The 21,868-nt window shown below is 33.8% G+C and overlaps 2 protein-coding genes across 2 annotated transcripts; both read left to right on the plus strand.

Moving 5' to 3' along the window:
• Positions 1-4,879: 4,879 nt before the first annotated feature.
• LOC147403212 (2-alkenal reductase (NADP(+)-dependent)-like) lies at positions 4,880-12,315 on the plus strand. Its single transcript, XM_086438706.1, has 5 exons — positions 4,880-5,216; positions 7,302-7,479; positions 9,897-10,063; positions 10,960-11,042; positions 11,779-12,315. The coding sequence occupies exons 1-5, from the start codon at positions 4,983-4,985 to the stop codon at positions 12,155-12,157; spliced, it is 1,041 nt and encodes a 346-aa protein (XP_086294832.1). The 5' UTR covers positions 4,880-4,982; the 3' UTR covers positions 12,158-12,315.
• A 3,743-nt stretch (positions 12,316-16,058) lies between these two features.
• LOC147403213 (2-alkenal reductase (NADP(+)-dependent)-like) lies at positions 16,059-21,174 on the plus strand. Its single transcript, XM_086438707.1, has 5 exons — positions 16,059-16,360; positions 18,679-18,859; positions 19,253-19,419; positions 20,125-20,204; positions 20,583-21,174. The coding sequence occupies exons 1-5, from the start codon at positions 16,127-16,129 to the stop codon at positions 20,959-20,961; spliced, it is 1,041 nt and encodes a 346-aa protein (XP_086294833.1). The 5' UTR covers positions 16,059-16,126; the 3' UTR covers positions 20,962-21,174.
• The last annotated feature ends 694 nt before the right edge of the window (positions 21,175-21,868 follow it).

Consider the following 21,868-nt stretch of genomic DNA (forward strand, 5'->3'; position numbering starts at 1 on the left):
AGTTGATTCGTTCGATTTATTTATGAAAATCTTTTGCACGGTTGTACAAAATTTGTGGTTCTAAAAATATTTTAAGATCAAGTCATCTTGGTATCGTTTAAGAACAACCGGAATATTCAATATAAATAATCCCTAATATTGACTCATCCAATATTTTGAAATTATTGAATTTTTTTTTTTTTTTGTATATATAATAAATATAATTAAATTATAATAATTAAAAAATTTATTATCTTAATAAAATTTGATAATGTGATTAGACATTTTCTAATCATATTATTTTATTAAAAAGTATAACTATTTAACTATAAGCATGGTTTATTATAAAAAATCCACTCAAACAAATTAACTTGGAATTGGTGAGAGACTAGATTAGACAGAACATGGAGATTTAGAACCATGAGCACATCCGTCGACATTTCATAAATATTGTGAAAGGAGTGGTCATATTACCACACCACTGTGATACGAATTCACCCTATAAGTCATATTTATGTTCTTTACTACTATAATGAGAGAAGCCGGAGTAGAAGTGGTTTGACATCAAAATTTAGATTCTAAAAATACCCCCACCTTAATATTTAAATTTAGTATAATCAAGGTCATTTTGGTAAAAAATTATAAAAATTGCAATTCATCCTGAAAATCACTTTGGTTAGTTTACAAGATCACAAAATTATCAATTTTTTACTACGTAATCTTCAAAACCACCCTTTAATTAATATTTTGAATTACGAATAAACACTTTAGATACATGTGTGTTTGCACATGGCATCTTCTAGTGCTATTATAATAAGAGAAGGTGAAGTAGAAGTGGTTTGACACCAAAATTTGGATTTTAAAAATACCCCCACCTTAACATTTAGATTTAATATAATTAGAGTTATTTTGGTCGAAATCCAAGAATTGCAATCCCACATCCCTATAATGACGTTTTTTACTTTTCAAAATTTTAAAAATATTATGTAATCTTCAAAATCACCCTTTAATTAATATTTTGAATTACAAATAAGTCTTTCATATTTGTACTCATTTATGGGTCATCAAATGCTTATGAGTAGTCACATTGGATATCCATGAGGTATGACTCCACCTTCTAGTTTTATTATAAAAAGAACACAGGTTTTGTAGGGCACACGTTTAGGTGCATTAAGAGCAACTCCAAAGGAGATACCCATACTTATACCCATTTATGGGTCATCAATTACTTATGAGTAGTCACATTGGATATTCATGGGGTATGCACTCCAACCGTATTATCTGAAAATGATTATCAACAAATATTTTAATATTTTTTTAATTTAACTTAGACTTCAAATTGTTTGAAATTGACTTATTTTCAAGTAACTATCTGGATTTTTTCCCTCTAAAAAAAGATGAATAACCAAGTGGAATGATCTATTTTTGGGTCCTAAAATTTCCATGACCTCAAAATTAAAAAATGTTGTTGGATAGGTAGTATGTTGGAAATCCCTATTTTAGACTCCATGACCCAAAATGGCAATTTAAAATGGATGGGTACGTAGTGGGATAAGTTAAGCGTTGGAGTTGCTCTAAATACACTTTGAAAATTAATTTTTATACCAAAAATACTTTCAAAATGTTATTTTTAACATAAATACCCTCAAATGCTTATTTCCAAGGTGTCTTTAATTAGGCCTATCAATGGATAGTCAAAATCTGAATTCGAATTCAAAAAATCGGATATTATCCGAAATTTTCGGATATCGAATTCAGATTCGGATAGTTTTTAATATCCAATAGCGTTTCGGATACGAATTCGGATATAGGTGAATTCGAATTCGATAATATCCGATTCGAAAATAATAATTTATTATTATTATTTTTAAGTATAAAACATTAAAATTTCGGTTATGTCGAACAGAACTCAGTCCTCTCCCTCTGCCCTTTGCCCTCTGCCCTCATGCTCATCGTCTTCAACCCTCATTGATAGTCCTATGGCTGGCCTGATCTGGTTACGATAGCCCTCGTGTCATCTCCAACCCTCATTGACGGCCCTCATCGTGCTCTACCCTCAACGAGACATCGACAGCCCTCATCGTCTTCAACGGTTCAACCCTCATCGTCTTCAGTCGAAAACACTTGTCACTGTCGGAATCTCTCTTAACGGCTCACCTTTGGCATCGGCGTCCATTGACAGGCTGAATCGGCGTCGAATTCTCTCTGTCTCTCTTTCTCTCTTTCTCAAAAGCTTTTTACAGATCTCATCGTCTTTCACGATCTCAACCCCTCGCGGTCACCGTCGGAATCTCTCTCAGCGGCTCACCTTGGGCATCGGCGTCCATGGATAAGTCGAATCGAAATCTCTCTCTCTCTCTCGTCAGGTTAGGATTTATTTTTTCTGATAAATTTCAGATAATTTTCGGATAATGTTCGAATAGTAAATAATTTTGGATAATTTTCGGATAGTAAATTTCGGATTTGAATCGGATATCTCATAATTTATTCAGATACGAATTCGAATATTCGTTAGTGGTATCCGATCAGATTCAAATTCGAATTCGGATATCGCTAAAAAATTTCGGATTCGAATTCGAATACAGCACTATCCGATCGGATATTTATCCGTTGATAGGCCTACTTTTAATGCACTAACTTGTGCCCCTTAGGGCACATGTTAACAAAACTCAAATAACACTACAAATAAATGAGTCATACCAGAGTGATCTCAAGATTCTACGTCATATTGCACTTTCCTGATGTGGAAGTATGTAGGAACCATAAATGCTTTTTTTCATGTATCTCAATGAAGGTATCTATGGTTCCTACACACATCCACATCAAGAAAATGTGATGAGATCACTTTAGTATTATTTTAAATAAATTGACGCTACAATGACAAAATCCCATAGGAAATAGTGTGAATTAGTATTAACAATCGATTCACTAATTTTGGAAGGAAAATGTTGGAGTGACATTAAAATTGACATTGTTTCACACATTATTGATGTGGATGTGTGTATGGAACTATATATGTTTTCATCAAGATAGGAGTGAAAAAGCATCTAGGTAAAAACTTTTATAGTTCTATGTGCACTCCACATCAGCAATGTGTGAAATGATGTCAATTTTGATGTCACTCTAGCACGACTCATTTTGAAATTATACATAATAGTTTTCATAATGGGTGTGAATAATTGCACCCACTTTTTGAGACATCTACACCCACTCAATAATTCCTCCTCGGGAATTTAAAACCAATTTGTAAATATACCCATATGGTATGTATACCAACCAAACACATTTTGTCATCATACACAATTGAACTTCTTTGCAACTCATCTTCGTTGTTGTTTACAAAGAAATGCACAATGAACCATCTTCTTCTTCAACCAATTGCTTCAAATCTTGCAAGGCATCAAACTTAGAAATAGTTTTGTTTATTTATCATCTCCACTTTTTAATGTGTTTGTAATGAAGAAAAATTTGGGCAAATGGTATGGATTGATTTATATTAGAGTTAAAATTATAATGTACAACATCTAAATGTTTAAAAACATTGAAAAATATTTTTAGAAAGTATCGATAATAAGAACTTGTTAATAGTGTGTTAAATCTTTATAATAAAAAAAACATTTTTTGATTTCCTTATGTCAATCCTAAAAAGGTCAATATGTGTTAAGTCAAGTTGACATGACATATTTGACATGAATTAAATCATGTCAGATGTATCCTGTTAGCATGTTTTTTTGTACCTAAAAACTATGTGTCAATAGGTCTCGGACGACATGACTTAAGCCATGTTAGACAAATCCTAGTGACATAGTTTTTTTGAACAACATAAAATACGAAAATGAAAAATTGATCAATGCATGGAAAGATATAAGTTCTATCTACAACTTGTGAATCATCCTATTTATTGGAATTGTGGTCATTTGATTGGTTTATTCCTTTTAGATTGAATTATTGAGAATTATTCATTTGAATTCAAATAAAAAAATAAAAATCAATGAAAAATCTAAAAATAGAATAAGATTTCAATAATGGGTGGGCACACATTAAAGTGCAATAAATACACTTTGGATATTAGAAACTGTGAGTATTTTGGTAAAAAATAATTTTAAAAGGTGCTTTTGGTGCAAAATCCAATTTCTAAAGTGTATTTATTGTATTTTAAGGGCATAAGTTAACTTTTAATAATAATAAACTTCTATAGTCATAATCAATCGAAATAATGGTTTTAAATTTTTTTTTTTTAAATGTTAGAATCAATACAAAATGGGAGAATTGAGAGGAGTTCTCTTTTGTCTTTTCCAATAGATATAAGTATAAATTAGACTTCGAGATTTCAAATGATTAGTTATAATGATGAGTTCATATAATAATATGGATCTCATTCGTGGATATCTTATTAATGATGTTGAAGTGACTCAGGTTTAAACCTCATATCGCATTTCTTAACATGGAAGTATATGTGAATCACAAATATTTTTCATAAGATACAAGTGAAAAAGCATCTGTTCTCATCCACTTTTATGTCACGAAGTTCGATATGCGGTTTCGGCTTGAGTCACCCCAGCACGACTCTTTTTTAATTTTTAATGGGTCCGGATGCTTCAAAAAGTTGGTGCAATTAGTAATTGGCTGATCGTGATTCCCGAGTCTTCTCGTGCTTCACGATGTGTTTGGTTTGGTTTGCAAGTTAAAACAATGACTTTCGAACTAGAAGGTATTTATTGGATCAATACTTGGCTGACGTGGCATCAAAATAAAATCATATATTTTTTCTCGGGATACACAGCTGCATATCTTCTATTATTCTGTGTGCAGGCCACGTCAGCCGAGTAGTGACCGAGTGAAGACTTTCTAGTTAGGAAATCAGCACTCTTCCAGTTATACAAGTTAGTTAGAGGTTTTTTTTTTTCAAATGCAGTAAATTTTTGCAGAGAACTAACTACCTATAAAAATCCGCCATTAATAGATTCTAGGGTTTCTCGAAGACATTCGAATCGCAGAGAGAAATGGCGGAAGGAGAAGAAGTAATTAACAGGCGGATCATTCTACGAGGTTATGTCACTGGTTTTCCGAAGGAGACTGACATGGATTTGAAAACCGAATCTATAGGGTTGAAGGTTCCAGAGGGATCGAAGGCAGTTCTAGTGAAGAATCTCTACTTATCTTGCGATCCTTACATGAGAATTCGAATGAGGGAACCAAGCTCTTTGAACTACATTCCTTCCTTCACGCCTGGTTCTGTAAGACTGATTATTCTCTCCTTTGTGTTCTGGTTTTGATTTCTGTAGAATTTGTTCGAATCTAAGTTAGCAAATTTGTCCAAGTACTGTTCGTTGTGAAATAGCTAGAGATTTCTTTACTTGCCTCCATTGTTTCTTTCTCCTCAAAGACTTCTTCAATCTCTCCATAAATTTTAGCTTATTTTCAGCTTAAAGAGTCATTATTGATGAATTGTTGAGTATAATTAATTGTTTTCATCATCTTCTAGATTAAAAATTACTTTTTTGAATATATATATATATATTTTGATAAGTAGCAATATATTCATATGAAAAAAACAATACTAGGCCAGTCGAGGTGACCAACCTAGCAAGACCTTAAAAACAGATGCTACTCACCAGAAATACAAAGCATCCCATCCCAGTTATAGATAAAATCCTTGAAGAAGATCCCCCTAAATTCTCTAAAAACTTTGGACCAACAAAACAAAAGGCCCAAAATGGATTTGAATGTGTTTGATTAATATGACACTTAAATTTGATAAAGTAGTGATATTGAATGTAATAATTTTACTCATGTTGGTATGTTTTAGTTCTATTTTATTGTTTATATATAGAATTTAAATCTTTAGATATTTTGTTCCTGTATAATGTATAACTTAGTTTTTTAATATATATACATATAGTGGCAAACCGCGAACTGAATTCGAACCCAGTGAACCAACAAACCAGGTAAAATAAGTTTGAAGAGTAGAGGAGATGGATCTATCATTATATTGAATTGGGACACAATTTCATAACTTATTGAATCAGTTTTGAGTCGACCAATACTTCTGAAATTACTCTCTCGCAAGCATGTGTGCACACGTGCGCCCAAATTGCATTCCAACGCCCAAGTTAGGACACACACATCAAACAAAAAAAAAAAAAAAACTAAAATAAACATCTATTGAATCAAGTCTCACAAGTATTCAACACTTCTTTTTCTGTCCTCTATTTATGTATGTCCCTATTTTTAGATTGGTATCATGGCATGTTTCTTCCTTAGATCACCTGCACGGCTGCACCATTGACCTTTCAGAGATCCTTTCCTTTCCTTTCTGGGTTAGGGAACAATTTAAATTTCCAACTGTTTCTTAGATTGCCATTATTTCCGAGGGATTTGCATTGGTCCCTTCTATTTATATGCTCGAAATGAGACCTATTGTGAGAACTCAGGTTGGGATCTTGGATTATTTACATCTCGAAGTGACACATGGTCATTTGTGGAATTGTGGTAAAGTGACCATTTTTAACCATTACGAATGTTAGTCTGAAAAGATTTAAACTTTACCATGTAGCATATTTTACATTAACTAGAATGAAGAAGTCACATATAACATACAAATGATTCCCAAACTTCCTATCTATGGTCATGAGTCACTACCAACTGTAGTTTGGATGTCGGAGACTGGAAGATTTAGTGATTCAAGTGAACTCAGCGCAATAAAGACTTGGATCAAATTAAGTGGTTAACCCAGTTTGTGATACCCAAGGACTTGAAATAAATATTTAACACGGAATAAAATTCCACATAATTTAGGTTCGAGAATATGATTTCAGCATAATAATATATAAATAAAACCCTATATTTCTCAATCGAAAAGTTCTTGAATAAGAATTGTTGTATGTGGTTGAACATTTTCTGTTTGTTGGTACATGTGAGGTTCAACATGATTGTAGGTTACTGGTTTATTTGAATAGATAAAAGTGCTTATATTTTCATTATTCAGGCATGTTTGGATAAATTATTTACTGGCTAACTGTAATTTTTGTGTCCAAAAACCCTAAAATTCAGTGAATTGAGTCAACCCAGCCAAGACCTTGATTGAGTTAACTAGCTAACTAGGTTTGTTGTTCCCAAGAAACTTTGTCAAATACTTAAAAGGACTTCAAAAGATTAATTTTAAAACTTAAAACAAACACACAAACACTTAATTAGTATTCTACATATTGAGATTTGACTTGGAAACAAGTTGAAAATCAAGTTTGTACATCTGAGTCGATTCTCGACTTCTGGATCTTGTTCTGAGTCTTAGGATTGCATTTGTGACTTTTCTTGTGCAGTCAATAATTGGATATGGTGTAGCTAAAGTTGTAGATTCTGGACATCCAGAGTTCAAGAAGGGTGATTTGGTGCGGGGGATAACTGGGTGGGAAGATTACAGCCTCATAGCAGAGCCAGAGTCCCTGTTTAAAATCAAGTACACAGATGTGCCTCTTTCCTACTATACAGGAATTCTCGGTAAGCCTTTTCTACTTAATTCATGAACATTATGTTGAAAAAATCTGCAGTTTTTTCCAGATTTTTGTGATTGGGTGGGTCTTTTTGAGCTACGATTTAAGTGGGTCCCACAATTTATTGGAGGCGGGACCACTTGGAAACTTATTCTTCTCATTGAAGAGAATAGTTTCATGTATTTAGTTGTCAAAAATCCATTTTGGGTGAATGAGAAATCGGCTCCAAACAACCCCTACTAGCCATGGTTTGTTGTATGTGGATTGTAGAGCTATTGAACTTATAAGTGAAACTCTTTAGTCCCACAGTGGATAGGAATAAGAAAATTGTCTAGTTCTTATATAGAACTTCTCATATCACTTAAGTGAATATAAGAGAGAGACTTGGATAAGCCCACGCACGCGCACAAGGGGCCCATGGGCTCAAGAAGGATTTGAACCATTGATCCAAAAAATCCTTAATGCGTGTGCAGGCACACAATGCGATCGCAGGGCCCTTTTGCTAATTTACATGTTGGGCTTGGGTTTGGACTTAAATCCGAATTTCTTTTGAAGGGACACACCTCTTAATTCCTATCACCGTCCAGTTAGGACACCTCTTGGTTTCCATGGGTGCCTGTTTGTCTGGTTAAGACACCTCCTTTGATTTTTTGGGTTGTCTCTTAAGAGATACACCTTTCCTTTTCCAAGAGATATTATATATCTTAGAACCTTCCTTTTCCTAAGAGACACATTGTCTCTTAAAATTCTATAAATAGGTCATTTCGACCTTAGTTTTTCTCATTCAAAAAATTTCTCTTCTTCTTTGCTGTTTTAAAATTGCTTGCATTCTGATTTCTCGTCTGCATTCTTTGAGAGTACAAACTTAGCGTTCAGTTTGCTAAACGTGTAGATTGTAGTGCTGCCTCTACGCATGTGATCGTTGTATCTTGGGAGACAATTGTTCATTGATCCGTGTGCACCAAGTTGCGGGAACAAAATTGTCTAAAGGAAATTGTATTCAACACAAGCCTCGGTCAATCTTTATTATGTTCGATTCTCGGGTATCTACCGGATAACACATTACGTATGACGAATATTAAAATATATAAACAAATAATGTAGAATGAAGGCGAATATTCTCTATGTACAATATACCTCTTTATTGAGACATTTCTCATATTTGGAGTCTTTAATTATGTCAAGTGTCATCTAACTTCATGCAGTGGCATATACATCATTCCTGGTCTTATCATGTTAAAGTAGAATTGGATCTTGAATGTTTGACAGTGGACCTATAAATTGAGAAAAGAGAATTCCATTGTGGTTCTTGATCCAATTAATTGAAGATAAAACAGAGTTTAGATTTCATGCCAGTTTTATTCAAACAGAAGAAGCAACATTGCATCTTTCAGTTTCAATTACATCAAACGTAAAACTTGGAGGCATGTTCTTCCAAATTCCTTAAGAGTTACTATTTACTGTCTATTGGATGGAAATTCATGCAAGTTGAATTCATTATAAGAATTCCTTCGTGATGGTCTTATATAAAGGCAACCATGAAATGTTGAACTTGAATTCGAACTTTATTCAGTTCTTCAGATTATGCAGAATCAGGGGTGCCTTAAAACAGTTTTTACTTACATAATTATTAGATAGATATAGATTTTTATTTGAACCCAACTTCATATGCTAACCACTAAACCTATACATATCAAAAAACAAGAAAAAGAAATCTTAAATCAAAGGCACAAATCACAGTAGATTTATTTATTTATTTTTTAAAATATTTCCACTCTATAGGATATTATCTCTGTGCTGATGAACAAAGCAGTTCTTTTTCATTATTATGTCAAATTTTTGCGTAAAGCTGTTTTATCTCTAAGATTAATTACATGATCCATCAATTGGCTGCTGATGAATTGCATAACCTACAATGTGACCCTCTGTGAAAGATTGACTCTGTTATTGAGTGTTTATTTATTTTTGTATTTTTCAATGAAAGTGAATGACGCTTGCATACAATTTCTTGCACATAAATGCAAGGGCCCCAGAAGCTGGTGGGATATAATGTCCATTTGTTCTTGACATTCTTCTCCATCAGAGGATCATACAATTTGGATCCTTCATATGATCTCATGACATCTGTTCATGAGAGAAGAAACCCCTAAAAGTGAACTTAAGAACCAAATAACAAATTCTAACCATCCAATTTAAATAACACAAATATTTTCCTAATAATAAATAAAATTCCATAATTTATTAGAGGTGTTCATTAACTAGACATGGTTAGATAACATGGACTATAATAATATTTCGTATATAATAGCAGTTTTCGCAGGTCTACTGATCAGTGAGCAACAATTAGTTTCATAGGCATTCATCTTTCTACGGTGGTTAAGATTTGTAATGCTTCAATAACTGTAGTACATGGCTCTTTTATAGGTATGCCTGGGTTGACTGCATATGCTGGTTTTTATGAGATTTGCTCTCCTAAGAAAGGAGAATATGTGTTCGTGTCAGCGGCCTCTGGTGCAGTTGGTCAGCTTGTTGGACAGTTTGCCAAGTTGATGGGTTGCTATGTGGTTGGAAGTGCCGGATCCAATGAAAAGGTAAGTCTCCCACGCATTGATGTTTTTAGTTCTTACATATAGGCTGTGGGATCCACCATTTGGTGGCTTCCATCTAGGAATGAGGAGAATTTGACTCCGCTTAATACAAATCAAGTTATGGATCGGAAGCTGTGAGATTACAAAAAATTTCTGAGGAAAAAAAAAAAAACAAAGCTTCCATAAAAAGATGCCAAACCAACTATTAGGAAAAAAAAAAGAAAATATGGGAATTGTCCATATAAAAGCAAGGAAATATTGAGATTTGAAATCAATGTTGATTGATAATAATAATAAATTTAGGCCCCTTTATGAAAGTTAGAAAATTGTCCCCTGATATGTTTTACTTTAAAAAAAGTTCGATTTTAAAAATTCTTTGAAATTTCAAAAAGATTAGAAATTTCTGTAAGGAAATATTTTAATGGAAAATATTCTGAACTTCCATGCAGGGTATTTACTTTCAAAATTTTCAGAAGTTCATATTTGTAAGTTTATTTTTAGTAAAAAAACCCAAATAGGGAATACCGTACGCTTTTTCTCTTCTCCTAAATAGATTTTAAGAAATAAAGCACAACTTCTTTACCTTTCAAATCACAGAACTTTGTAGCATAGATTGATACACAATATATTATATTCAATAGTAATACACATTCTCTCTCCTTTCTTTTTCCGGTGATAAGCAATAGTAGTACATATTCTAGCAAAAATAAAAATGAAAATGAAAATGAATATGAAAGATAAAAGAGATAGATACACAAGTTCATTTCAGCAATCTAGTTTGCCAGCCCAAGAATCCAATTAAACACAGCAAAGATAATCCATGTTAGATAGAATGCTAGTAATCATGAAAATGATCTCTTATGGCCTTCCTCTTCCTGTTTCCTTCTGTGAAAATTAAGGTTGATCTGCTGAAGAACAAGTTTGGTTTTGATGGGGCTTTCAACTATAAAGAAGAGCCTGACTTGGATGCAGCTTTGAAAAGGTCAATGTCTATACTTGACTGTGAGAATCTCTATGATACCATTAATCTTATCAGAAGATTACCATATTTTGCTTTTGAAAATAATTGATAGTTGTATCATCCTTACAATAATAACTAGTCAGCTGTTTATATTTACAATTGTTCAAAAAATTCCCATATCCTTTTGCTTGCTTAGCTGTGATCCAGTTTAGGCATCTTTCTCTATTATACTGCTGAAATGCTATCATCTAGTGGAGTACAAATTTATCATCCTACCTGAGTTTGTCCGTACCGGCAGTCATGGGCATCCTCTTTGGTGTTTAAGGGGTTAGGAGAGGAAAGGCAAAACATTTGGAGACATATCATTGGAAAAGGGAGTAAGAGAGGAAAGACAATAAAGTTGGAGGGGTATCTTAGTGGAGGAAAGACAATAATGTTGGAAGAGCATTCTTGGAAAGTAATAGTAACGGAAAGACAATAAAGTTACAAGTTTTCCTCGAGATCCATACCAATATTAAATTAATCCCCCTTTATGTGGGGTCCACTGTTGTGTTTTATTATATAGAACTTTTTAAATAATCCCAACCCATCGTTCTTAAAAATGATGATGCTTTATCACTTTTTTTTGGTTGAGAAACCATGTTCTTCTTTAAGTTCAAACATTGCAATGCAACTTCGAAGTTGTGAGCCCAGCTTACCCATCAAAAGTTAGCAAATAAAAAAGTTAAATAATCGTCATGTTTGTCCAATCTATCAGGTACTTTCCTGAAGGCATTGATATATACTTCGAGAATGTGGGAGGTAAGATGCTTGATGCAGTCCTGCTCAACATGAGAATCCATGGTCGCATTTCTGTGTGTGGGATGATTTCCCAATACAACCTTGACCAGCCCGAGGGGGTTCACAACTTGTTCTGCCTCATCACAAAGCGCATCCGCATGGAAGGATTCATGGTCTTTGAGTACCATCATCTCTATCCCAAATTCCTAGAGTTGGCACGACAGTACATCAAGGAAGAGAAGATAACGTACGTGGAGGATACGACAGAAGGCCTTGAAAGTGGACCCACGGCTCTCATTGGACTATTCAAAGGCCGCAACATTGGGAAACAGGTAGTTGTAGTTGCTCGTGAATGATTTTCTTTTACATAACTACTATTCTTTGATGTGCATGGTAGATTTCTCTCTATATGGTGGAGGGACTTTAGATTGTCTAGAATTCGATAAAATAATTCATCCCAATTGAGGTCATGCTTCAAACTCTCATTTCACTGGTAATGGGTTTTTCTAGTTTTGATGTTTGTGTGGTTAGTGGTTGGTGGCTTGTGCTTTCATGATCCATTCTTAGATTCCAATATGGATGAAAATTTAAAGGAATATAGTTCGTTTTAAAAGATTTAACTTACTGTTTTTCCTGGAACCAAGTAAGAGATTGTAAGATTTAACTCTGCTGGAAGGTCCTTTGATGGTGCAAACCTTGCTTCAGTTTGGGAGGAGAAAACTTACATAAATCAGTGTTTTATAAGAGTAATAAATTGCTTTGCTTCTAAATACGAGTGAAAAACATCTATGGTTCTGTGCACACCTCGACATCAGCAAAGTGTGAATTGAGGTCAATCTTGAGGTCACTCCAGCATGACTGTTACCAAAATTAATGACTTACTCTCATCTCATATAAAACAAAACCATGTAAATTTCATTGTGTTTTGTGTCCAGTATTTCTATTGCATTTCTGATTGTATATGGAGTTTGCCGTCACATTCGCATGGATAATTTCTACTCTTGGAAGTAAAACATTCAAAATGACCCATGTTACCAAATTTGCTTCTACTTACCGTACCATAAATCCGCACAAAACAAATTGGATTTGTGAAAGAAACAGGATCAAGTAAGGCGACCATAGGAACGATGTGTACGTGACAGATTTAAGTAGGAGTCAAAACACATTGAGCATCTAACTTAGCCATTTTTCATATTGGACGCAGCCTGATGTGTTTAATCTCCAACCCTAACTTACCATGTAGACACCGTATGTTGTTATAGGAAGGGGACACCACTTTGGATCGCAACTCAAAAGGAATCAGTGAACTTGATGTATCCCCTATCTCTTGTCAAATATTAGATGCCCCCATGTTTTGATCAACATTAGAGATATCCCTCCCTCGATAGGGTTATGGTCAAATATTAGAGATACCTCTAGTGTTTTCAAATTATTGACATTCTCCCTTAGGTCGTTTTCTCTAAGACTAACATAAATGACCCAATTTCCTCTGCCAAACTCTCTCTGTGAATTGGATTTGTTCATGAGTGGTGAATGCGAACTAAAATTTGAATCGAGCAAACCAGACAATCAAGCAACACAAACTGTTTGTGATGTACATCAAAGGGTGAAGACATTTGTGGATCGGTGACCCAAAAAGGTGCTGTATATAGCACGTCATATCCTTATTTTACTCCAACGTAGTGACCATGTCATACTGAATGATTTTTGCTCACAGAATTTCTCGTCACAGTGCTCATAGACTCTCAATCGTGTGTCCAATCAAGCCTAACAAAGGTAATTTTGTAAATTGGGGATGCCATTCAATACATACGGTTACACGCGTGTGATCGGTGGATCTGGATTATGTGAGCAAAAAAAAATTGTTCATACCCTTTTCTAAGAACTTTTAAAGGAGAGCAAAACAAAGAATAAAAATAAGACTTAAAAAAAAAAACATAAATCAGGCTTTTTGAATGTGATTTTTCTTTCAAAAATCATTCAACCTTTATGATAATGTTATATTTAATCTATTCAACCTTATCTACAGTCAATCGATTTAGTCCTTACCTAAATCTTTTGTAGTAAGACTAATGACAAAATGACGCGTTGACACATACGCTGTCTGTACGTGGTTGACGTGGCAAGTGCACATAACCGTAGATGTTTTTCCTTATGCATACCGAGGAAAAAGATCTATAGTTCTGTGCACTTGTTAGGTCAACCGCGTACATGTTTGCGCGTCATTTTATCATGACTCTTTGTAGTAAACCTACAAAATTCCATCATTATCTACTTTTTCAAAAATCCTATTTTGGCTGACTTAAAGGTTAAAGTAGATGGAATCTTAATGATTGAAGATGGTTGGTTTTGAAGTTGAAAAATCAGGGGTTGAATATTGACAAAGTTAAGGTACTATTGACAATTAGATAACATTTGATGAACAACATTATGTGATAGTTGTATCAACACATATAACACTTCCAATATTTTTAAAAACTTTGATTATTATTTGGAAATTTATCCTATACATTTCTAACAGCAAATCGTTGTTCTTTGATGGATAGCATTAATCGTGGGTTGCAGTTAAAAAACTGTTCCAAAGCATGGCATGCATGCACGCACGCATAATTTCTCATAATTGGTGTCCAACTCAATTCCATCAGTGTGTGTGGCTTAATGTGCCACATTTCCCACTTTTAAGTATTCTGGCTGACTAGCATTTGCCATGTTAATCATATGAGGTGTGTTATGCATTGGCCTTCTCATTTAGATAGAAAATTGACTCTCAAAGTGCATCTCATCGGATGTGTATTTTTTCCTTTCTTTCTTCCTTTCCTTGTTATTTTTTCTTGTCTTGTTGTTTGGGGCTATCTCAGTCTCCTCTTTTCCTTTTCTTCATTAATAAATCAAAAAAAATAAAAAAAACTGACTCTCAAAGCTTGTCTTTTCATAAGTTTATTTAATTCTTATAGTTGTCGAAAGGAAAGGCAAAGAAAAGAATTGACTCAAAGCTTGTCTCTTTCATAAACTTATTTAAATCTTATTGTTGTCCAAAGGAAAATCAGACAACAATTGTAAAATGGAGTTTATCTTTGTTTTGTCGTTTGTTTGAATCAACTTGTTGGGTTCAAAAATCAAGTTAATTTTTCTAAAGAGAAATGCTACTAAATCATTAACTTTTACTTATAATACACTGATCCAGGTAAAAAGTATTTAATACAAAGAGAGATTTATCGAGTAGACCTGATTGTTGCATTTTTATATGAGTTTTTCAAAAAAATTAGATGGTTGTGGTGTTGGATTAATGACATGTCGTCATCCATTTGAGTAAAGAGTGTGGATCGTAGCACCTAGGGTGGTTAAGAAAATAAGTATAAATAAATAACGAAAACGAATTAAAAAACAAATACAAGATGTAATCATACAAAAAAATATAGAGATTTTACGTGATTCCCTCAAGATTAAGGTGCGTCCACGGATCACACCTATTCCACTATGAAGTGAAAACTCGTAGATACAGATTACACCTTTTCACCAAGATGAGATATATAAATACTTCAAGAAATCTAACTAGGATTTTACATAATATTAACAAAATTACGAAAATACCATTGATAAAATTTAGAGTACTTCCTTGTTGACATGTACTATCAAGTTGACATGTACTATCAAGCTCCACAAACCATAACAAGTGGTAGATTCAAGCCCTCCTCCCACGCCCCAATGCATGCTATGGAAGTCATAATCCAAGAAATTTTTTAAAAGGAGATATTTAAGAACTAATTCCTTGGATTATGACTTAAATGGCATGTATTGGGATTTGAAAGGAGGGTTTCAATCCTCTTTCCTAGTGCACACAATCCAGATTCTTTGAGCAAAATGACTCTTAATAAGGCTGGAAATCTTATTAAGGTATCAAGGAAAAGGTTTCTCTTTTCAAATTGATAATCTACGTGAGGCCCACCCAATGACCCTTAATAAGAAAGAAAATCTTAGCCCATTAGCTGACGTAGTTTAGAAAGAAAGGTTTGTTGAGTCACAGACTTGAAAAATTAATGGAGCTTTTGTAAATCTCTCAAATTTATAAAGAATTAGTGTGTTATAAATAAAAGTCGGCGTTCAAATAGAATCTCACTTTTCAAAATAATCAATTTTCCACGTGTCATCCAACAGAAGGCTCTTTTAGTAATTTCCCCATCCTGATTCCTCAATCTTCTCGTAAATTGCCGTGTTTTCTCGAAGGCTTTCGTTTATAAATAAGTACAGCAAATGTTAGTAGAGAGAACTGCAACACTAATAGTAAATTTTAGCGATCCTGAGAGAATTTCGAATTGCAGAGAGAAATGGCGACTGGAGAAGAAGCAAATAACAGACAGATCGTTCTACGAGATTATGTCACTGGTTTTCCCAAAGAGAATGACATGGTTTTGAGAACCCAAACTATAAGGTTGAAGATTCCAGAGGGATCGAAGGCAGTTCTAGTGAAAAATCTCTACTTATCTTGCGATCCTTACATGAGATCTCGAATGAAGAAACCAGACCGCTTTAGCTTCGTCCCTTCCTTCACACCTGGCTCTGTAAGCTCTCTCTCTCTCTCGTTCATGGACGAGGCCGAGTTGTTTGAAGCTAAACTACACTGAACCGTGATCATGGTTTCAAATCTCGGTTTAATGTTTCGTCTCGTTCATGGACGAGACTGATTTGTCTCGGATGGGTAAACCATTGAACTCAGTTTACAATTATTTACCAATAAATATATTTATATACAAAAAAAAGTGATTTTTTTAAAATAAGATAGATTAGTAGATATTTACAGGGGTGCAACTTGGTCCGGTTCAAACTGAGAACCAAACCAAACCGATAGTTTTGGGGTGGTTCGGTTCGGTTTGGAACAAGTTGCGGTTCAGTTCCGGGTTACGAAAATGAAGAACCGATCAATTTTGATTGGTTCTCGAATCAAGCTTGTATAGAACCGAACCCCTATGTAATAAATAAATATATATGTATATAATAATTATTATGAATTTTTCGAGGAGTTAGGACATAGATTAGTGATCTTTATGAATAAACTAATGAATTTTTATGGATAGATTTGTGATCTATTGTATGAAATTTTATGTTTATTTTTTCATTAAAAAATATTACTTACAATTTATAGAATATTGGCAGTCCATAGAACCGAACTAAGCCAAACTGACTTTAATTCTGTTTGGATTGGTTTAGTTCCAATGGAATTTGGTTTGGTTCTAGTTCTTATTTAGTGGAACCGGCCTATGTTAGTTCGGTTCCAATTTAACCTCAAACCGAACCAAGTTGCACCCCTAGATATTTAGGGAGAAGATCATATTTTTTGTTAGACTAAATTATAAAACTTTAATTATTTTAATCAAAAAGTACAAAATCCCAGTTGGCTCGGCCTAACTTTACCTATTTATCTAAGATTTTCAAAATATTAACCGAGTCAACTCGACTGTAACACGAGACAACGTGTGGTGTGATTCATGTTTATCATCGATATTGGGCAAGTCATCTCGGTGTCGGACGAGATTTGAAACCATGACCATGAATAAGTAGAAGCAAATTGATTCGGTTTTTGATTTGTTCGAGTTCTTGGTTTTCAATCTTCTAGCATCACCGAACGAACATTTATATGTTTGGATGCTTTTCGAGAAGAAATACTTCCTAGTTAGAATTTGATTAATTCATTTAAGTTTGATATAACAATACTTTTTATTTTTTTAAAATATTTAATATGAAGTGTATATTATATTTTGTAATGGTTGTTTATATCTTTTCAATTTATAAATTTAGATAGTTATATGTATTTGTTCCTGTATAATTTAGAATTTTTAACATTATATATGTATAGATAAGCAAACTAAGAGACAAATTTATCTCTTTGGCTCTTCTTACGCTTACGAATATGAAGTGAGACATGGCCATTTGTGGTAAAAAGGACAATTTTTACCCTTAAAAATGTTAAAAGTTTGATAAGATCAAAATTTTGCCATATAACACATTTTGTTGTGGAAAAGCTCCCTTTGACCTATCAAGATTGATAAACTACGAAGATTAAAACAGATGAAATAAAGAACACAAGAGATCTACGTGATTCGGCAAAATTGCCTACGTCCACGGGTGACGATGATAATTCTTTATGGATGAAAACTGCAAAAATACAATACAATTTTTAGGGTTTCTGAACTTGGAATATATATATACGGCATCTTAGGGCACAACACACTTTTTTTTTTTTAATAATGAAAATACCCCTAAAAGTTGTAAGGATGCCCAAATCGAGAAAAAAAAAAAAAAAACTCCCCCAGCTACAAGATACCCCCACCCCAAAAAAACAAAAAAAAAAAAAACTCAACCTACCAACACATTTTACGTAGAAAAAAAATGAAGAAATCACATATAATTATATGCAATAATTCATGAAATTTCTATCTATGGTCGTGAGTCACTTACAAAACCAATGTTAGAAATCAATGCATGGGGTTTGAACATTATTTTTATGTATGGGGTTAACATTATCTATTTGTTGGTACATGTGGGGTTCAACATGATTGCAGCCTAGCAGGTTATTGGTTTATTTCAACAAATAAGATTGCTTGGTATTTTAGTTATTTCAGGCGTGTTGGGATATATTATGTACCGGCTAATTTGGTATATATTTTCAAAGAAAATTTACCGAGTACTTAAAAGGCCTTCAAAAGATTACAGTTAAACTTAAAAGAACCGCATAAACATTGAATTAATATTCTACATATCGAAATTTGACTTGAAAACTACTTAAAAATCAACTTTGAACATCTGAGTTGATTTTCTACTTATGGGTCTTGCTCTGAGTCTTAGGATTGCATTTGTGACTTATCATGTCAAAAATGCGCAGCCAATAATCGGATACGGTGTAGCTGAAGTTATAGATTCTGGACATCCAGAGTTCAAGAAGGGTGATTTGGTGTGGGGGATGACAGGATGGGAAGATTACAGCCTCATAACGGACCCAGATACGAACCCGTTTAAAATAAAGAACACGGATGTACCTCTTTCTTACTACACAGGAATACTCGGTAAGCCTTTTCGATTCAATTCATGAACATTACATATTATGGGTATTAAAATATATAAATTAATAATGTTGTTTTTATGAAGGAGAATATACGTCTTTATGTGCAAAAGAACCTTTTTATTTGGATAGGAACAATTAAGGGGGATCGGATACTACTTCATCCTGTTTTGTATTATTGTCCAAGATTACAAATATGCCTCTGTCTTGAGACATTTTTCATATTTGGAGTCTTTAATTCCATCATGATTTTCGACCCAATGAATGCTGTTTGGATTTCATGCAAGTATATTAATCAGAGAACAGCAATTACTTTAATAGGAATTCCTCTTTCGAAGTTATCTTGTTAAGATTTGTAATGCTTCAGTAACTTTAATACGTGAATTTTTTTTTATAGGTATGCCTGGATTGACTGCTTACGTTGGTTTTTATGATGTTTGCTCTCCTAAGAAAGGAGAATATGTGTTCGTGTCTGCTGCCTCTGGTGCGGTTGGCCAGCTTGTTGGACAGTTTGCCAAGTTGATGGGTTGCTATGTGGTTGGTAGCGCTGGATCCAAAGAAAAGGTAGCATCTCCCACTCGTTAATGTTTTAATTCTTATATATATATATAAGAAGGCTGTGGGATTGACCATTTGGTAGCTCCCGTCAAGGAAATGAGAAACATTTTACTCTATTTATTATAAAATCAACTTATGGATTGGAAACTATATAAAAATAAATAAAAAAATAAAGGAAGAACAGAACTTTTGTAAAAAGATGCCAAACCGGTTTCTAGAAAAATAAAATATGCGGATCAATCCATGTTCATATTTCTCTTGCTTTAGTGTATGATCTTTAAAATCAAATAGGCCAAATGACACATGCCGTCGTCTTGGTAGGAATTCTTTCAAAATTGCGAACCTACTAGTTTTTAGATTTCAATACCTATGTCTCCTGAAGCGCACTTCGTTCCATTCCTTTCATTTATACTCCAAGCATGATTGCTATAATATATATAATATTCACTCAATCCCTTCAAGGCAGATCGATCTTAAGAAAATCATTAATTGCATATGTCAAGTTGGGTGGTAATCGTTAGGTCACCTATTTGTTTGTGATGGACACACAGATAGACACACAAGTCCATTTCAACAATCCAGTTTGCTATTCCAATAATCTAATCGAGCGCAACAAAGAGTATCCATGTCATAGACAGATTGCTAGTAATCATGAATCATGATGGTATCTCTAATGACCTTCTTTCTTTCTTTTTTTCCTTGAAAATTAAGGTTGATCTACTGAAGAAAAAGTTCGGTTTTAATGAGGCTTTCAACTATAAAGAACATGACTTGGATGCAGCTTTGAGAAGGTCAGTATCTATACTTGCCCGAGAGAATTAATTTAAGACACAGAGAATTAATTTTAGATGACACTTTGAATCTTATCAAAGAGTGCCATAATTTTCCTTTGAAAATCGTAGAGGGTTGCATCATCCTTCGAATAATAACTAGTTGACCCTTTATATTTACGCTTGTCCAAAAGATGCCCATACCCTTTTGCTTGCAAATTTGACATCCAATTTACACATTTTTCTTAATTATATTGCTGAAATATATCACCCCCCCTATTTATACAACTTAAACCTTTGTCCTAACCAAGAAATTTCTAAATAACCCCAACCCCTTGTTCTTAAAATGATGTACGATCAAAAGAAGAAATAAATTGTCACGTTTGTCCAATGTGTTAGGTACTTTCCCGAAGGCATTGATATATACTTCGAGAACGTGGGTGGTAAGATGCTCGATGCTGTCCTGCTCAACATGAGAGTCCATGGTCGAATTGCTGTTTGTGGGATGATTTCCCAATACAACCTTGACCAGCCCGAGGGGGTACACAACTTGCTCTGCCTCCTGGCAAAGCGTGTCCGCATGGAAGGATTCTCGGTCTTAGAACACTATCATGTCTATCCCAAGTTCCTAGAGTTGGTACATCAGTACATCAAGGAAGAGAAGATAAAATATGTGGAGGATACAACGGAAGGCCTTGAAAATGCACCCAAGGCTCTCATTGGACTCTTCGAAGGCCGCAACATTGGGAAACAGGTAGTTAAAGTTGTTCGGGAATGATTTTCTGCTACAGAAATACTTTTAGTTTTTGTTGTGTGTTTTAAGTTTCCTGGATTTGTCTCTACTAGAAGTAAGGAGGGTTCGGTCTTTAGATGATCTTCGATGAGATAAAATAATTCTGTGAAATTAGGATAAACTTTGAACTTTTAATTTCACTGATGATGTGTTTAATAGAATGTGAATATGTGATATATAAATATAGCTTGATGGTTATGATCTTCTAGTCTGGATGATGGCTTGTGCTTTCATGATACATTCTTTATGGGATGAAAATCTTAGCGTGTGTAACGTTTTTACGCTCGTTATATTCAACATGATAATTTTAAAGGTCTATTTCGTTTTAATAGATTATCTGTTATGTGGACTGAGTAGGAGATTGTTAGATTTTACTTTTGAGGGTCTTTTGGTGTTACAAACCTTGCTTTAGTTTGGGAGAAAAAAATTTATCTTTTCGGTACCAAAAATTATAAATCAGTGGTTTTTTTTTTTTTTTTTTTCTCTCTTAAAGATGTAAAATGCTTAGTTTGTAGATCTTTATTTTTGAAAGTTAACATTTATATTTTTAAAATATAAAAGATACTTTTTATTCTTAGACTAAAAGATAAAATTATAAATATTTTGAAAAATATTTATTTTAGGAAATAAAAGAAATTTTTGGAGAATCTAGGATTAAGTAAGAGCGAAATCGAGTACGAACTAACTCAAGGCTCGGAGGATCTAAAAGAGGTATTATGTAGAAATCCAAGAACAGATATTCACTGCTTTGAAATTTATGTGCTAAACTGATAAATTTAGGGTTTATCAGTTGAGCACATAAATCGTCGGAATTTTCTCTCCACCAATCAATCATTCTTGTTTTGTTAATATACACGCGGCGTTAAGCCATTGGTTCGTTAGCTTATCGTAT

This window comes from Akebia trifoliata, chromosome 4, assembly GCF_017979445.1.
Source record: "Akebia trifoliata isolate Shusen 1 chromosome 4, ASM1797944v1, whole genome shotgun sequence".
NCBI lineage: Eukaryota > Viridiplantae > Streptophyta > Magnoliopsida > Ranunculales > Lardizabalaceae > Akebia > Akebia trifoliata.